Source organism: Camelus bactrianus, chromosome 6 (genome assembly GCF_048773025.1).
Source record: "Camelus bactrianus isolate YW-2024 breed Bactrian camel chromosome 6, ASM4877302v1, whole genome shotgun sequence".
NCBI classification, from domain to species: domain Eukaryota; kingdom Metazoa; phylum Chordata; class Mammalia; order Artiodactyla; family Camelidae; genus Camelus; species Camelus bactrianus.
The window spans coordinates 28,757,051-28,775,116 of NC_133544.1; the positions used below are offsets into that span (position 1 = coordinate 28,757,051).

The window sequence follows — 18,066 nt, forward strand, 5'->3', positions numbered from 1 at the left end:
AAAAAGAATCTGTGGGGGGCTGAGAGTATATGTGAATGTAATCTTTTGAGGGCAGGCTTGTCACCTGCTTTAGGATTAAGCTGGGTTTAATTCCAGGTTCTGCCATTAGCAAATGAACTGAGGACAATCACTGGACTTCTCTGGGCTTCCCAACTATCTTCATGTAGTCAGTCCTCTTCCACTTGGACTAGGCAATAGCCTTTGCAAATGACACCCCATCTATAGCAGGATTCCCCAAGGAATTCTGGCTCACCACCATCACACATGTGATCTTCTCAAGACCCAGAAGTGATCATGGGAGCCTCCTGTTTAAAACCCTTGACTGGGTCTCCATTCCTTCAACTCCAGCTCCCAATTCCTCACCTTTGACTTAACACCCTGCACAATCTGGTCCCGAACTACTGTCCAGGCTCACCCCCTGTCGCCTGACCCCACACTCTCTGCTCTGGCCATACTGGTTCTAATATTCTGAGGAGCCACCATGCTCTTTCACATCATCTTTTCACTGTCTTTTCATACCTTCCCCAGATCCTACTTCAAGATTCAGCTCAGATGACTCTTCTTTTGTGAAGTTTTTCTGATGCCACCCCTGCTAAAGATTAAAACACTTCTTTTTATCAAAATGGGTTCCACTTTGACTGCAATTCCTATGGCCACAGGTAGGTCTCAGGCTCCTTTACCAGCGGCAGGGCTTTGTTGCCCCCAGGAGAACCCAAGACGGAGGGGGAAGTGGGGTAGTGGGCAGCACATGTAGGGTCAAAGCCAGCAGCCGAAGGATGAAGCGGGTGGGAGAGCCAAAGGAGAGCATGTGTGGACATAGACCCACCACCCTATCCCTGGGAAGACCCCCATTCCAGACTGGGAGTCCCTTGCTTTAAACTAGATAGTTCTATTCTCACCAGCAGGGTCAGCCTCTTGCCAGGTTTCTGCTTTGTCTGCCACAAAACTGCTCACACCTGAGGCTGCCAATGTGGCTGTGCTTCTGGGGGTAGCTAAGGACCTCCTGTCTTGCCAGTCTTTTCACAGTGCTGACACAGGCTCTTGGTACCCAAGGGCATTGTTGTGGGCAACACACTGCTCAGAAACACCAAAGGTACTCAGGGCTCCCCTTTGTGGGTGATATATGGATTCAAATGTATACATTAATTTTGCTTCTAAGAGCAAGTATCATATTTCATGAGGCTACAGGGGATGTGTTCAGTCTCGCCAATAAGCCCATAGCTCTTTGTTGTCACGGTCTCACACATTAGAACGTCTGATGGAGAGCCAGGGTGCTGGTTTCTCCTCCAGAACAGAGTTAGCAATTCATGGCACCAAGTGCCACGGGCTTGGGCACCAGTAGTAGCTCCATCTTGACTCAATGAAAAGGCCTTGGGCATTACTTTGAAACCTTTATGGGTTCATATTTTAAAAGGGGCTCTTCCAACTCAGCATCGCATTATCCTTGGAATATTTTTTCAGGATCCATTAGCATGTTCTTTTCTGGTTCCTCAAAGTGCTGAGCAGGGTGAAGGCAGGGACAGGAAAGGAGACATAACACAGGTTCTACTCACTTTCCCGCCCCCACACCACCCTCAGCCCACGGAAAAACCCAGTTCACACAGGGACTGGAGGCTTCAGGGAGACAGTGAAAATGGTGGGTGGGGACATGTCTCCTTAAGTAAATCAGAGTTGGGGAGAGAACCAAAGGGTAGAAGGAAGGCCTGGGAGGCCAGATCAGGTCCTCTGAATATAACACTGATGTTCAGAAGTGGAATGAGGGGAGTCCTTGGGCCCCAGCCTGGAAGTGGGAGAGACAGGCAAGGATGAGGGAGGAGAAAAGGCACCAAGCCCCACCTTGAGGGCCAGAGAAGCCACTAGAGTGCAGGGATCTGGAAACTGTAGACCACCACCTCCACGAGTCATCCTGTGGTGTCAGGAACTCGGGGGCCAGCCAGGACTATACCTGGGACGGGACCCCAGTTGCAGTTGAGGCAGGAATTACGAAGACCCTGGATGGGCCCAATTATCTGTCGAATTTTCAATCTGGAAGCTTAGAAGTCATCTCAGGAGCCAAGCATGTCATGCACGCCACCCTGTCTCCCGTGTCCTCCAGCCACAGCACCTCCTAGGCAGGGTCCATCTTCTTGTGCCACCAGGCCTCTGCCTGCATAGGTCCTCCCCTTCCCAGCTTCATTGCTCATTCTGCTCAGCCTTTGAGCTCAGCGCAGGTCTCATCTCCCTCTGGAACCCCCTGGGTTCCTTGTCCCTACATGTTCTCTTAGGTCCCCATGCTTGTCTCCCAGCATTGCCAGTTATTTTCTTGTCTGAATCCCTCACTGCACTACAAGCTCTTGAAGGACTGGAGCTGACCCGTACTCCCTTGTGCACACTCAGCACCTAGGAGTGCCTGGTCCATGGGAAGGGCTCGATTAACCTGCTGAGTGAAGATGTGAATTAGCAGAAGAGGGGCGGGGCTCAGTCTATTTCTGGTTCCACCCTCTGGAAAATACATGATCTATACCTTGTGCACCTGACTGCCCTTCAAGTATCTGGTGATGATTATCAGATTCTGTCCCCAAGAGCATTCCAGGCATAGTAAACAATCCAGTCCCTTCCACACCTCCTCCAAGGTCCTGGCTTCCAATCCCTTCTCCACTGGGCTCCCTCTTCTGATGGCTCTAGAATTTGTCAGGATTCCTCTTTAAATGAGGCAACCAGAGTGGGACACATGTTTTATTCACATTTCTATCCAAAATATGTAACACTGGGCAATGGCTAGCATTGCAACAGAAATCAGTAGCTAAGCCAGAAATGGGATCCAGATTTTCCGATCCCTAAATCAGTCACATACTACCTTACTAATGTTACTCAGTCCTGGATTAGTAACCTGAACCCAGTTAATTTTCCACTTGCATGCTCAGTGTCATGCCCTGACTCCCAACCCCTCTGCTAACCCCCCGAGCAGCCCTCACCTCAGTGTGAGACAAAGGCCAAGCTACATGTAAGGCCAGCAGCTGGTTCTGCCAGGGATCAGGGCACAGCTGGTGGGAAAAAGGAGGGGGCAGCACAGATTAGGAAAAATGCGCCCCCTCAGGACAGACCAATTCATTTAACAACACATATTTATTGAGAACCTAGCTTCTTGGAGCTTATATTTTAGTAGGAAAGAGAGACAAACTAAAGACATACAGTATAAAGCTTGTTAAAAGGTGATCAGTGCTACAAAAAAAGAAACAGGTTACGGAGCACTGGGGCCGGGGTGGACAGATTACAGTTTTAAATAGGGTGGGCACAGGAGACCTACCTGAATACCCGGAGCAGGAGAGGGAGCTGGGGGAAGGGCATTCAAGACATGGGGATAAGACACAAGGCTGCTTATTTCCTACATCATAAAAACTGCACTGTAGGATGCAGCTCTAGCTCCTGAGAATTAGAAACAAAACTAAACAGAAGAAGGATTGCTGGCTATTTTGGCTAAATGTATACACACACACACACACACACACACACACACACGTACACACATTTTGATCTCAGGGCAGGAGGATGAAAGGGCTGTTACTTAATGCTGGCTTCCTAGGATTTCACAACCCGCTCAAGGCAAAGGAGGGACGAGGCGCTCCACCCGCAGGCTTCTGTAAGAGACCGCAGGAATCATAAATACCATGTCCTTTTTGCCTATTTTCTTCTTTTTGAGGAGAGGTTTTCTTTTAACATGTGACACTCTCGGCACAGTCTTTGTAACTAGCTGTAGCACATGTGATACGTACAGAAAGCCAGCACAAAGTGGACCAGCCCTAGTGAAATCTAACGGCTAAACACATAAGCGATACATTTAAACAATACATTGCTATATACAGTGCTTATCTATATATGAATTTTTAAAATGAGCTCTAGTATTAAAGTCTACAGAGGGAGAAAACATTTATCAAATTTCCAAATTGTACTCCTATTTAAATCTCTATTTCCAGGGTCAGCAGTTCATAGCTTCCACAAACTCCTAACTGTGCCCTCTGAAATGTATCCACACTGATTCGTATCTATTGGCTTGCTTCTCTTTTCTGGGATTAGATAGTTACCTTCATAAAGAATATTTGCTAACAACAATGGCAATGGGGAAAAAGTTGTCAATAAATTGCTATCTTTGGGGGCAGATGGTGTATTTTGTCAACCCCTCCTCCTCTTTTCCTTCCCTCCTTCCCTGAAGGATGTACCTATAGGTACATCTTTCCACTGCCCTTCAGAACTTTTCATTACCTTTTCTGATGTTCCAATGTGGATCCAGTCTGGTCATCAAACAGAAAACGCAAACTGTTGAGAGGATAAGTAATGAGCTACTCACATAAGGTATGCACTAATAAAAATTTAATATCAGAAAACAAATCAGAAAACAGCGAAAAAATTGTTTTAACCATTCACAATTAAGGTGGAAAGAGACAAAATTATAAGGCAGCCATCCATGGAATGATTTCATGTTTACAAAGTATCCGGAAAAAAGGGACATTTAAAACCACCATTCAGGCTACTGAACCGGGAGAACTGCAGCGTTACCCTACAGGGCTTCCAGCTTGCTAGAAGAGGCTCTCAGAAAACAGACCAAAGCCAGTCTACTTCTACTAGGCTGAGCATATCTAGAAAACTCCCAATGGTTGTCTAGTCCTTTCCTACAAGTCACAAATATCCCTCAGGTCTTCTCAGGTGAATCTGGATGTCTCAGGTACAAAGGGGCTACATCACTGATTTTAATTTCATAGCATCTCCATCAGTGCTCTTTGGGTGATGTGGACCACTCTGTATTGAGCAGAAATTTTTTAATGCAAGGCAGGTTTCCCTGTAGAACACCTATAGAGGGTTCTCGCCTTGCCCTGCAGCAGTTTTGAGTGAATCTGGTCATGATTCTCAGTCTCCCAAGGGGATCGGGGCCTCATAGCAAGAACGTTCTTTGGGGCCTTGCGTTGTTTACACACAGTTCTCATGTTCAGTATTTAGCTACCATGTGTCTGAGGGGCTGGCGAATCCTCCTAGTTCTAGTCCTTGAAAAAGAGAAGTCAGGCAATGACACGTAGAAGTAGGCCAGTAAAAAAACACAATTACATTTCTCCTTTCAACAAAGAACTGACCAGTCAAAACAGCCACCTCTCTCTTTTATTCTAATGATTCAAAATACAGGAACAGCCTTGGCTGTTTCAAACAGGGAAATAAAAAGGTGATGGGAGGAGAGAGAACACATAGCCTCTGTAGGTGGTACCGTTTCCAGCTCTCGACACTTCAGTGCAGAATCTTTGCCTAAAAATGCAATCTGGCAACAACACGCACAGGAAAGCCATCAGACCTGGAACATCACTGCTTTGGGGGTATGGGGACTGATAAGCAATTTACTGAAGAACAAGTGACAGAATGGATCAGTAGTGCTTTTCAACTTAATTTGCCATTTAATTTAAGACAGCACTCGAGATCTGAAGAAAGTCTATCCCTACCGAGGAAAGGGAGTCAAATTGCAATTCAGATTAACTTTGGTTACGAGGCAGGAAGGACCGTGCTTTTCATCATCAACTGCACCTCTCTGGTAGCCACTGGTTCCATCTGTGATCATGGCAGCAGCTTAGGTATTGCCAATGTTTCCAAATGTGTGAGAGCAGTAAGGCATCCACATCTAAGGAGGCAGTTTTAAACAAGAGGAAAATGGAACTGAAATGTGCCAATAAGTGACCATCCGTGTGGCCTCTCTTGGGACACTGTCCACCACAAGCAAGTTCCTCCCCCTGGGGAAGGAGGCCTCTGCCATGCTACTCGGTTCCCTGCTGCCTGAAGACGCATTTGAGCCCTGTAGGATTAGTATGGCTATTTCTGCCTGCTGACCAGGAGGGGAATGAGTAGTTCCTAAGGCAGCAGTTTTAAAATCTGGGAAAGCCCATAGCTTCTGAGAGCTGATAGGCCTTGAAAGGTCTGCTTGTTAATGTGAGGTCCAGAGGGGAAGGCAAATTTGGAAGTTAAATGGTTCGATCCTTGCCAGAGTTCAAGGCCCTATCCAGCAAGATATTCTAGCGAAACTTTTAAGTGTGACGGCAAGGCACTGCTGAAAGAGGCTGTGGCCAAGTAGAACAAATTTCTGATCACTGCACACAACAATATGATAGGAAGTGCTACTATCCAAACCAAACCAGACACCAAAACAAGCTATTTATTTAACAAAGTATATTTCCAGGGAGAATCAAGGCAACCGTGTCATTCTGAAGGACCAGATGAAACCTCATGACTCTCCTAAGTCAGAGGCGTTCTCAGGAAAGTCACTTACTTTCTGCTGGTTGTACGCAATGGTTGCCAGCCACTATCCAAAAGCAGATCCTGTTTATGCTACTTTGGTCTACAGCCAGCAGAGGGCTGGCAAGTTCTATTTCCACAGCTGCTGACCTAGTGACAACTCTAGGAAGGAAATAAAGAAATCCTAGGCATGCTGGCTTAGGTGCCATATAAAATGATTTACAAACTCTTAAATCCAATGCCCTGAAGAAAATAGTCTTGGTTCCCTCTTTATGTAATGTCTTTTGAAATGGTAAAGTCAGAATAAATTAATAATACAATATTATACACTTATTTCATAACACAAGGTTTACAAGGGATTTTGGCAAATATGAAAAATTATCCTACTTTGCTTAACACTTTTACTATCTCAATTGTTTAAATTATCAGAATATTAGTGATTGTGTCATCTCATGTATGAGGAAGTGATATTTAAGGGTTTAACAAAGCTGCATTTGACACAAAGGTAACATCATTGAAGGGAATAAAGAACACAGACAATATTATCTTCATTATCACAGTTCAAGAAGTGGTTGTCCTGATGAGAACTCAACTCACACAAATATTAACATCGCCACCAGCAGTAAGCAGCAAATTACAGGAAGGAGGGGCTGGAGGGAGAAGTTAGGAGAAAAGCATGGAAAAGATGAAGAGACAAGAGACATGATTTTTAAGCTTTAAATCAATAGGCAAACACTTCCCATTTGTGACACATCTTGACTTTCTTCACTGCTGTAGGTGCTTTATGTGGTGCTGGCCTAACAGTCCCCAGGGGACACCAAGTAGTCTGCCAGAGGGACTGCTAAGATACACAGTTAAAAAGAAAAAGAAAGGACAATGTAGGTTTTGGTAATCTTACTTTTAAAAAGATTACTACAAAGACATCACTAACTATCCAAATTCACTTAAAGTTTAACATCTCTTAATTTCCAAAGATACTTTGGGATCTGACTGTTCTTGAAGGAAAGCCTAGGCCTGAACTAGAACTTGGCTCCTCTATAAAGACTGTGTTGGAGGCAGGTACTCTACACAAATGAGAACTTGAAACGAAATGCTATAAAATAGTCATGTCTTTAAAAGCTAGTCCACCTCTGTTGCTCCATTTGATGGAATGGCAGGCTCTCTTTAAAGAGGCATGTGCAAAAGGAGGTGTTCAAGTCTCTCCAGACACCCCCTCTTCAATGGATATCTCTCCCGAGTATGAAGTCAGCGTTCAACGTGTCTTGCCGTCATTTTCCTGACTCTAGCCCCAAATGAACTATACTTATCTTTAGCATCTAAGACAGTGGGCGTCATGACCTTCTATCAAGGCATGTGGCATAGATGCTAAAGCACCAGTCTTACACGGTGAGAACCATGTTAAAAATCAATGGATAAAGTGGCAGAGCCTCTAAACTAAGAAAGAGATTTAGCTTAATTACAGAACACTGTACTTTCATAATTATTTCATTAAGAGTATGAAGTTCTCCACTTTTCCTTAAAACTAAATTCCATCTTCCCTGAGAATAGGGTTAAGAGAAACATCAAAACTCAAAATGCCAAGGGCCCTTGAAAAGACAACACAACGGAATGTCTGTATCCAATCGCAATGTGTTGTTTCTACTCTGAAAGCTTTCCATTACTCCAGGTTTTCATCTCACCTCCCTCCAGACTCTTTCGGAATACAGGTGGAGATGGGCAGGCGAGACAAGAGACTGAGGAAGTGAGCAGCTGTCACGTGCCGGCTGTTCTCACTGGATGGCAAACGGCCACGGACTGAGGCTGGACCCTCCACAGTTAATGTTGGTGTCCTATGGACAGAATGAGTGGGATGAGGCAACCCAGAACCAGGGCGGCCACCTCCAGGCGGCTGAGGCCTCTCCCTCCAGTGGGGTCGGGTTTGTGGCTGTGCCCCATCCCACCCACCTCCGGGAGGACATGTACTGTGGCAACATAAAGAAATGTCCCAGCAGAGAAAAGCATGGCCACTCCAGTGGCATTGACCTCTGAAAGGGCTTCTTTACTGCTCTGTGGAGTAAGAGAGAGAGAGAAGAAAAATTAAGTCAGTAAAATTCAGAGTCTGGAAGAAGTTTCAATAAAAAATACTCAATATTCGTAACTGGTGCTAACTGGGACACAAGGGACATCTTGAGATCAGAGCAATTTTGTTATTTATGGGAAGCTTCCAAACAAGGGTTTAAGACTATTGGTGATGTACACAATTACTTTTTCAAACAAACTTCAAGTCTGGTTGAACAGGTTTGGCCTGTATTCTTAAGATGGAATCAACAGCATTATTAATGCAGATGTCAAATTTCACATATCCATTCATTTACTGTATTAATATTAACAATATTCCACATGCACCAGGCTCTAGGCCAGTGCTTTAGATGTAGCACCTGCCCTCACAGAGCCTAGAAATATCTCATAAGTTAATTTTTACACAGTTAACTTCAACTTTTTCCATTAAAAAAGTGGACCTATGGAATAAGACAATTAAAAATTTGAGAAAAGAACATGCCATAAATATAACATGTAACTCCATGCCTCCAGAATTATCATACCTTCCTGTCAAAAGTTCTCAAAACTTACATTGATCAATGAATTGATAAATGGGGTAAGGTTTAAAAGGGAACTAGATACTGCTCACTGACTGGAGGACAATAAGGCATTTCAGGTGAGTCACCAGGTGTCAGCAATCCAGATCAGCTAACCCTTGATAATAGGAACGTAACCATTCTTTAACCATCTCATTTCTCATACATTCCTTTCTTTTTTTTTTAATTTAATTTTTTTATTGAACTGTAGTTGATTTACAATGTTAGTTTCAGGTGTACAGCAAAGTGATTCAGTTATACATATACATACACATATATACATATATTTCCAGATTCTTTTCCATTATAGCTTATTACAAGAAATTGAATACAGTTTCCTGGATCATACGTTCCTTTCAATACAAGTTTTACTATATCAAATATGAATCGAATGACACTCAGGAGAATCAGTGACCTTTAGAGAGAGCATGGCAAAAAGCAGTTTCCAGGAACTATCCTTAGTTGGTTTGGTTCTAAGATTCTCTTCCTGTTCTGTTGCCTGCCAGTTGATGTTTAAGTAAAATGAGGATGGCTGTTGCTAAGAACTGCAGCCCAAGTGGACAGAACTATAAGGCAAGAAAGGTCCAACTTGAGCAACACAGCAGAATGCCCAGGCTCTGAGCTGACTAATGCCGCGTGCCACTTCGGATCTGAAGCTATGTTCGGTGCAATGAGGAAGAACTTACTATGCAGTGATACGAGGGCTGGGACTAGAAGAACCTGAGTCTTAGCTGAACAGAGCTCTCTCTGTTCATGCCCTACTGCCTCAAAGCTGCTGCGTGCTTGTCACTCACACTTCCTGTGCCCACTGAATCATTACATAAGTACTGTCCTGACTTATGTATCTGTCAGATAAAATTAGAATGTCTGATTAGGTTTAAGTTATGTTATTTTAAAGATCATGTATTTATGCAAATATTTCTGGAACTGATGGAGTAGTAGTTTTCGAATTAAATGAATAAAGAAATTCATGATGAGGACTAGCTTGGAATTAAGATGTTTACTCTGTACAGGTTTTTAATCCCAATTTTATCTTTAGTTTGAGGTGGTGATTTAATTGAAAAATTCATCTTAATAAGAGCCCGTAAGTTCTAGTAGATCACAAAAGAATTAGACATCTGTCTGGATAAGCTAGGAAAGAGTCAGACTTACCTTACTTAGTCCTAAGTACGTCACCATGGACATAACTGGTGCTGCCAGTGCGAAGACAAGTAAGTGCTTTCTGATTCGATTCCGCTCGAGGCCTGCATGCATTAAGAAGGAAACCAGTCCAAAAGCAGCTGGTGCCTAGAAAAAAAAAATTATCCTTTATTATTCTAGAAGTTGGATTGCTTCTGCATTATGAAGAGCATGTCATTTGACTGAATCCTCATACACGAAAACCAGTCATAATAGCAAGTCTGAGCTTTTAGAAATTAATGTTCTAAGCTAGAAAATATCCTATTTGTGTGTGCATGTTAAATAGTCAAAAAACGAATATAAGAAAAGAAAAGCATTTATGATTAAAAATTACTATGAAATATAGAAATCTGTAGAGAATTTAAGTTTGTGTATAAGACCACACAAAAAATAAAGCCCCCCCAAGGATAAGTTTACGAAAATGGTAGCAAAAATACTCCAGCTATGGAAAGATTTATTCAATTCATAAAATGAACAGCAATTATGAAAATAGCTAAAAAATTTTTCCATTCCAGAAAAACATAATGACCAAAGAAAAATTTTAATTAAGACTACAGTCAATACCAAAGCTTACACCAAAATTTTGCTTACCTTATGTAGCATTATTGCCACAAACACAATTAACTGGACACTAGTTTGTGAAGTAGAAGCTGCTGCTCCCAAAGCAACACCATCTGCTAAATTTGGAAAAAGTAAAATCATAAAACACTATAAATAACAACTATAATAGTGTAGTGGTTGAGCATGTGGGCTGTAAAGTCAGATAGAGCTGGACTGGACTCTGGGAAGGTTACTTAACCTTTCTGAACCATATAGCCTTCTCATTTCTAAAATGGGTTCAATAAAGCATATACTCTTAGGGGTTTTATGAGGGTTAAAAGAGAAAACATATGGGCCGAGCTTAGCACAGGTGCCATTCGATTTTCAGTATGTCAGCTGTTACTGCTGTTACTGGAAAATTCTGATGCTCAAAAATCTGATTAATCAATCAAACTGTACTAATAGAAATGTCAAAGAATTTCAAAGGAAGCATCTCTGCATCTTGCAGCTGAAAAAACAAAATAAAGACACTAGGACTCGGCATACATGATTTACACTTATGGAGTAAATACTGGTTGAATGGGTGAATTTTTTGTTAGAAAAGTATGTTTTACCAAAAGTCCAGATACTAGTGTATCACCTTTCACATGCTTTTGTTTGTCACTGACAGATCCCTACTACTGAGACTAGTTTTGGTTTGTGATTCCAAAGCTTGCTCAGTCAGCAATCCCAAGACTCTGACACTCTACAGCCTGCCTCTGTCTCGACTGGTACTTTGGGTGGATACCAGGCAGCAGGGCTATTCAGTACAAAAATGCCAGGTCCTTATGCAGATGAGATCCTACGGCAGAGGTCAACACTTTTTCTTAAAGGGCCAGATAGGAAATATTTTAGTCTTTGTGGGTCATTTGGTCTCTTGCAACCACTCAACTCCATCATTATTGTGTGAAAGCAGCCACAGATAATACGTAAACAAGTGGCCATGGCTGTTTTAATAAAACTTTACTTACGGACACTGAAATTTGAATTTCATGTAATTTTCACATGCCATGAATTATCCATCTATTAAGAAATATAAAAACCATTCTTGGCTTGCAAACCCCTGACTCTGAGTAGGCCAGGGCTTGTGCTTGTGTAGGAGGACTTCATTAAGCAACCATTTCCCCAAAAGGCCAGCCCAAGAGCATTTCATGTGGACGGTCCCCGTGTGACAGAAAAGAAAGGGGTTCCACTGTAATCCAATCCTACCTGCAGCATGGACGACCAGCCCCAGTGTGGTGGTGATTTTGGAATTGCTAGGCCTTGCTGTTTCTGGATCTGAAGTAAAAATAAGCAAGTCAGCCATTCAGCAATGTGAAACAGAAACTGTTAGAACATTCACCTGGATGTGGAAGAATTCTTAGCAAGCTCTTAAAGTAGTAGATTATTTTCCTCACTATTGTCTTTTCTTCTGCTTCAAACATGTAGAAATTTCCTCTGTCCTGAAGAAGTGGGCAGGAGGGAACTTTTCCTTTGACCCGGCCTTCCCTGAACAGACGTCACCCTCAACTGCCTCACACCCCTTAACGCCCTACCTCTCCACGGAAAGTGCTCAGGAGCCTCTGATCACTTCTCTCCAGACCAATTTCACTGTCATTGCCCACCTCCTTCTCTTCCCCAGCCTCCTGCAATTTCATCTTTATTCTAACATCAAAATGTCTGTCACATTTGCCTTTCTCCATTTTATCGCCATCATTCTAACCTCAATTTTCATCAACCCAAACCTAAATTAGCAATAAGCTCCCAACTGGTTGTTTCCCCTTACTCTCCTCCCTAACTCATCTTACAAATCTTGTCAGATGCATCTTTCTGAATCACCACCCTTGTGATGGGTCAGTTATCCAGTTAAGAATCTGCTGCTTTCCAAATTCAATCCAAACTGCTCTATTAAGTAGGTTCTTGAGCCCTTTATCAACTGGTATCATCTTATTTCTCACTGTCCAATCCAGTTAAACCAGTTTATTTAACATCTCTAATAAAACTGTCTCATTCTTCTTTCCTCAAATCTCCTCACCCCTAATTCTTGGCATGTACTGTTCAGCTTGGCAATCCAAAACTGAGAGAGTGTTCAAAGTCTAAATCTAGGACTGCTGATTTCCATAAAGAATCAAAGGTTAGTTAATTCCAGCTCAAAACAACCTGCCCCCTGCCTACAAATATACAGCTCTATGCAAGTCTCTACGTGCTACTTGAAGGTTTCTTCTCTACTCCACCTTAGATATACAAACTGTTTTCACTTAAATATGTCTTATATCCCCAGATTGACTGTGAACTATATAGAATTAAATTCTATACTTCTTTCCCTTCCTTCCTTCCTTCCTTTTTTTAAATGGAATTACTGGGGATTGAACCCAGGCCCTCATGCATGCTAAACGTGTGCTCTACCGCTGAGCTATTATCCTCCCCCCTCCATTTCTTTTTTATATATCTTATAGCATAGCACTGGCCACCCACTAGTTGATTAATAAATTCTTGGTGGAGAGTAAAAAAAAAAAAAAAAGTAGTTATCTGTACTACAGCTATTATAGAAAGTAAACAAACAAGTAAATAATGTCCAAACAATGCAAAGTTCAAAGACACGGACATCAAAATGCCAGGTGAAATGACAGACGGACATTAGTCAAATAAACTGCAAGGAATGTAATCATTTTGAGAGGCCCAGCACACAAAAGGACGGTTTACAATGGAAAAAGCATGCATGAGTAAAGTAACACGTCATCTTTTTATTAACAACATTTATCTTCTAATTAAAACACTGCAAGAAGGGAAGTTAAAGCCCCTAATCACTCTGAGACAACAAATATTTCAATATCACCCCAAACTGGAAGAACAATCAGATGGCACTATGCAACAAGCTTATTTTGGCTTTTCTTCATACAGAGTCTTGTGGTCTAGCTATGAGAAGCATCTTAAATAAAAATTAGAGGCTTTAAAATTAAAACACAATTTTTATAAATCTCTAGGAAAAGATGGCGTCAGAATAAATTTAATACATGAATTAACTTTTACTGATAAAAATACACAAAACTCTGCAGGTAATAGGTAAAGTGAAGCCATTAGATACATGAAAGCCAGCAAAAATAGTGACCTCTGAGACAAAACAGGAGGAAGAATAAAGGACCACATGCTACATCTAATCTTTGTATGGGGTTACAGGACACCAATCAGCCTAAAAATGCATTTTAAATTAAAACTCAAAAAAATTGAAAGAAAAATGTCATAAAGGCCAGTGTGGACAACTACGTATGTAATGCAGCTGGAGTCAGATTCCATCCAACAGAGGGTGCTTCTCATTTACTATTTAGAATTCAGTACATGAATAAAACCTTTTACTCCTAAATCAATTTCCTAAAAGAAGACTTGGTTTAAAAAAGAGAGAGGGAGGGAGAGAGAGAGAGAGAGAAAGAAAGAAAGAAGAAGAGAAAAGAAATAGTAAATACAAGGAAATTTAAAACTTTTCTAGACCACGGGCATTTTTTGTTTAAAATTTAATCCCATAATTTTAAAAAACCTTTCATTTGGGAATAATTTTAAATGCTCAGAAAAGTTGCAATAGTTCTAAACACACTCAGATACTCTTTTCTCAGAATGACTGATAGTCTAACATTTTGCCCATTTGCTTTATCATTTGTGCTCACGCTCTCTTGTTCTCTATCCACACCACACAAACGCACATATTTTTTCCTGTACCATTTAAGTTGCATCCGTCAGAGCTCTTTACCCTTAGCTACTTCAGTATGTATTTCCCCAAGAGAAAGGATGTTTTCTTATATAATCACAGTATAGTTATCAACTTCTGTAAGTTTAACATTGATTTTTTTTTTCTAATCTCTCTTGCATATTCTAATTTTGTCAGTTGTCCAAAGAGCATTTTTCCTTTTCCAGGAAGGATTCAGTCCACGATCAGATTTGCACTTAGTTGTATATCTTCAGTCTTCTTTAATCTAAAACATTTTCTCTGCCTTTGACTTCGGTGACATTGCTATATCTGAAGACTACATTCCCCTCCCTGCGCCTTCCTTGTCTTTTAACAGAATGATCCTTCCTTTTAGATTTGTCTGATGTGTCCTCAGATAACGCATTCCTGCATGGCATACTACGTAGGTGATGCTTCTCAGGATATCACATCCAGAAGCACAGGATGTACATCTGCTGCTCACTGTGGTGTCAATTCTGGATTTTATCTTGGACACTGTAAATGTTATCTTGTGGATACTATGGATTCAATTATATTCCTCCAAAGAGTGTTGACTTTTTTGTTTTGCTTTAAGTAACTTGGTTTGGCTCAAACTGCCAACTCTCTCTTTTGAGCAGCTGCCTAAATCTCAGTTTAGTTCTTTTATCTTCAGCTGAGCTTCCTGGAGTCTGCCCAGGAAAGTACGGTTCAGGGCTTAGCCAGAGACTTGAGCAGTTTATACACAGAATTTGGGGCTGAGTTTCTCTGTCTCTCTCCTTTCTAAGATTCTCCCCTCACTTTCCAGAGGCTGCAGTTACCCGGAACTCTGTCCTCCAGTTCCTTAGGCCAGAAAGACTTGAGTTTTCTATCAGTTAGCTACCCTACATGCACTGACTGCTAAAAGCAGTAAAAATAGGAATTAAAAGCAGTAAAAATAGATCCCAAGTGTTGACTCACTTTCAGAATTTGCCTCCATTAGGTCACTCTCCAATTGTCTTTAGATAGTGCTTTTAAAATTTTGTCCAAAGTTTATAGTTATCTGTAAGGAGGCTGGTCTGATAGGAACTTACTTATTTATACTAAAGCAGAATGCCAATGACATTAATTCTGGTTATCTGATCAAGGTATTGCCTGACTTCTTCATTTACTTTTTTTCCCCTTGCAGCTAATAAGCAAATCAAAATATACCCCCTAGATTTAACATTGATGATTCTGACCTGAGCCTATTTTTACTATGAAGGTTGCAAAACTGATTTTCCAATTCCATCAGTTGGCACTTAGCATTCTACTGTAAGCAAATGCACCCCCTTCTCCTTCTTTTATCTTTGTCTCATGTGGATGGGCCTACTGCTTCCCATTTTTTCAATGGCTTACATTTTATTACTGTTCTTAATTATCCTGGTGTTCAAATTGTCCTAATTCTGGCCAGCGGAAGCCCCTTCAAGCTGGTTCCTATATCCTGTAACATGTTTCCATCTTCTTTCTTCCTTCAGGTATATATATTTCTTGAGCGCTAGATGTTCCAAGCTCATTTTATACTTACCCTGCCTCTGTCCTGGAATCAGCCATTTCTCTGAAGAGCCCTGGAATGCTCATTGCTAGTGGGGTGTCTTTATTTCTAGGCCCTTTCTATAGACAGAGCTAAGACATACGTACATATATACATAAACACACATGTATATATGTACACATATACATACACATACAAGTTTTAGAAATCATGATTCCAATGGCTCCAATTCCAATTCATCCCTGCAGGGGTTCTTTCCTGCCTTCCCTCATTCCCTATTTGTATGTCCTTTTTTCCTCAGTGAGGACTCTGGTTCCACCATCAGCAACACATTTATTCATTTGCTCAATCTTTTAACACATCTAATACAGTTCAGAACTGTTCTGCCCATACCACTACAAAAAGCAAAGCCTACTAAAAAGAGTTCGGTATTTGTTTATGCTTCTTCCCCAACTCCACACATCACTAAAGGTACGTCACCAAATACTCTGTTCACAAGTTACTTGAATTCACTTTTAAAAAATCCCCTTCAGTGTGATTGTTATTCATCTGAAATACAGTTCACTTGTTTCAGTTAGCTCCCCTATCTTGGTTGATTTCATTTTATTTTTTGAATATGGAAAATATTAACACTTTTCCAAAAGTCAAAACTGTATCAAAAAGGCATGCCCAGGGAACTGTCATGCCGTCCTCAAAACCTTCTGTCCTATCCCACCCTCGCCCTCACTCCTACAGGTAACCAACTTTGTGTTCTAGCTGATCCTTCTTATATTTCTTTTTTGTAGAGATAAGCAGATATATACATGTTCTCTTATTTCTCCTTTCTTGTACAAAACATAGTATTTGATAGATGGTAATTTATTTTTGCTTTTTTTTTTCACTTAACAGTTTTTCCTGGAAATCTCTCCCCATCAGTTCACAGAGATCTGATTTCTTATTCTTTTTCATAGCTGCACAGAACTCCATTACATGTATGCACCATACTTCACTCAACCAATCTGCATGGCTAGACACTGAAGTGGGTGTACAACGGTAAACAATGCTGCACTGATTAATCTTATGCATATGTATTTTCACATTGGAGCCAAATGATCAGATTCTGAGAAGTGGGGTTTTGGGTTGAAGGGTAAATACACATGTAGTCTTGTTAGATACACCCAAATTCCCCTCCAAGGGGGCTGCACCATTCATTATGCATTTCCAAAGCAATGGATGGCAGTGTCTGCCAATAGAGTATACTGTCACGCTTTTGAATTTTTGCCTATCTGACAGGTGAGAAATGGCATCTCAGTGGAGTTTTCACTTGCATTCTTCTTATTTTAAGTACAATTGAACATTTTTTCATATGTTTAAAGGCCATTTTTATCTCTTTTAATGAACTATCTTTACATGGCTTTTGCCTGCTTTTAAACAGTTTTTGGTAGACCAGGAATTGTTAACCTGGGGTCCACATAGCAGAACACAGGTAGAATGCAGGGGGTATCTGTGACTTTAACTTGAAAAAAAATGCACTGTATTTTTACTAACCTCTAACTGAATTTTAGCATTTCCTTTAATTATGAATATAGACAATGAACCACAAGTAGCATTAGTACTACCTTTACTGCCAACAGAAATCAGAAATTTCATATTATTTTACAGCTGTTATTGATATCTTCATACTATCACTTTCACTCATCACTGCTTCAGATTAAGGGCTTAGAGAAGTGCTGTCACATTGCATGATTATAGTCTTCTTGTCCGTAGATGCTCATGTGATGGAGCTGGGCAACTATCAGGCAACTCTGTACCTAACAGTCATTCAGCCACCAAAAAGTACAAGTCATGGTCTCTCAGTGGGGACCAGGATATCTCTGCTGCTTTCTAGTAGTTCCTATCCACAAAATCTCTGTCAATGTATTTGAAAATATCTGTAAACCCTTATGTCTATTTAATTCTTTCAAACGTATTTCTATCATGATGGCATCAGTTATTATCATGGACCAGAATTTCTTTTTATTTAATATAAACCATATAGAGATGTTGATCTAGCCAAAGATGAATTCACTGATCTTAAGACAAAAAAGTTACTCTGACTAGAATTAATTTTAAAAGTCTTGGAGAATTCTAGTTGCCCTTAGGAGAAGCTTGTCTTTCCCTACTAAGAGAGCTATGCATGTATTTAAGTATATCTGTAATAAAATGTCTTTGTGAATCAGGCTCTTCTGCACTAGTAACCATCAAAACAAAAACCCAAATCAACTGGATGTTCTACTCAATACTCT

At 41.0% G+C, this 18,066-nt stretch overlaps 1 protein-coding gene across 3 annotated transcripts in view; it reads right to left on the reverse strand.

Annotated features, from left to right (window-relative positions):
- Nucleotides 1–4,332: 4,332 nt before the first annotated feature.
- The window catches only part of SLC39A9 (solute carrier family 39 member 9), a 39,624-nt gene continuing 25,890 nt past the window's right edge, over nucleotides 4,333–18,066 (reverse strand). For 2 of the 3 annotated variants that reach the window (XM_010962312.3, XM_045522153.2), the window contains exons 4-7: nucleotides 11,826–11,894; nucleotides 10,629–10,714; nucleotides 10,011–10,145; nucleotides 4,333–8,289 (exon numbers count right to left, since the gene is read on the reverse strand). In XM_010962312.3, the coding sequence (XP_010960614.1) occupies nucleotides 8,059–8,289; nucleotides 10,011–10,145; nucleotides 10,629–10,714; nucleotides 11,826–11,894 (521 nt within the window). In that variant the 3' untranslated portion in view covers nucleotides 4,333–8,058. The remainder of the gene's footprint in view (nucleotides 8,290–10,010; nucleotides 10,146–10,628; nucleotides 10,715–11,825; nucleotides 11,895–18,066) is intronic. The other variant, XM_045522152.2, reaches the window with a different exon arrangement.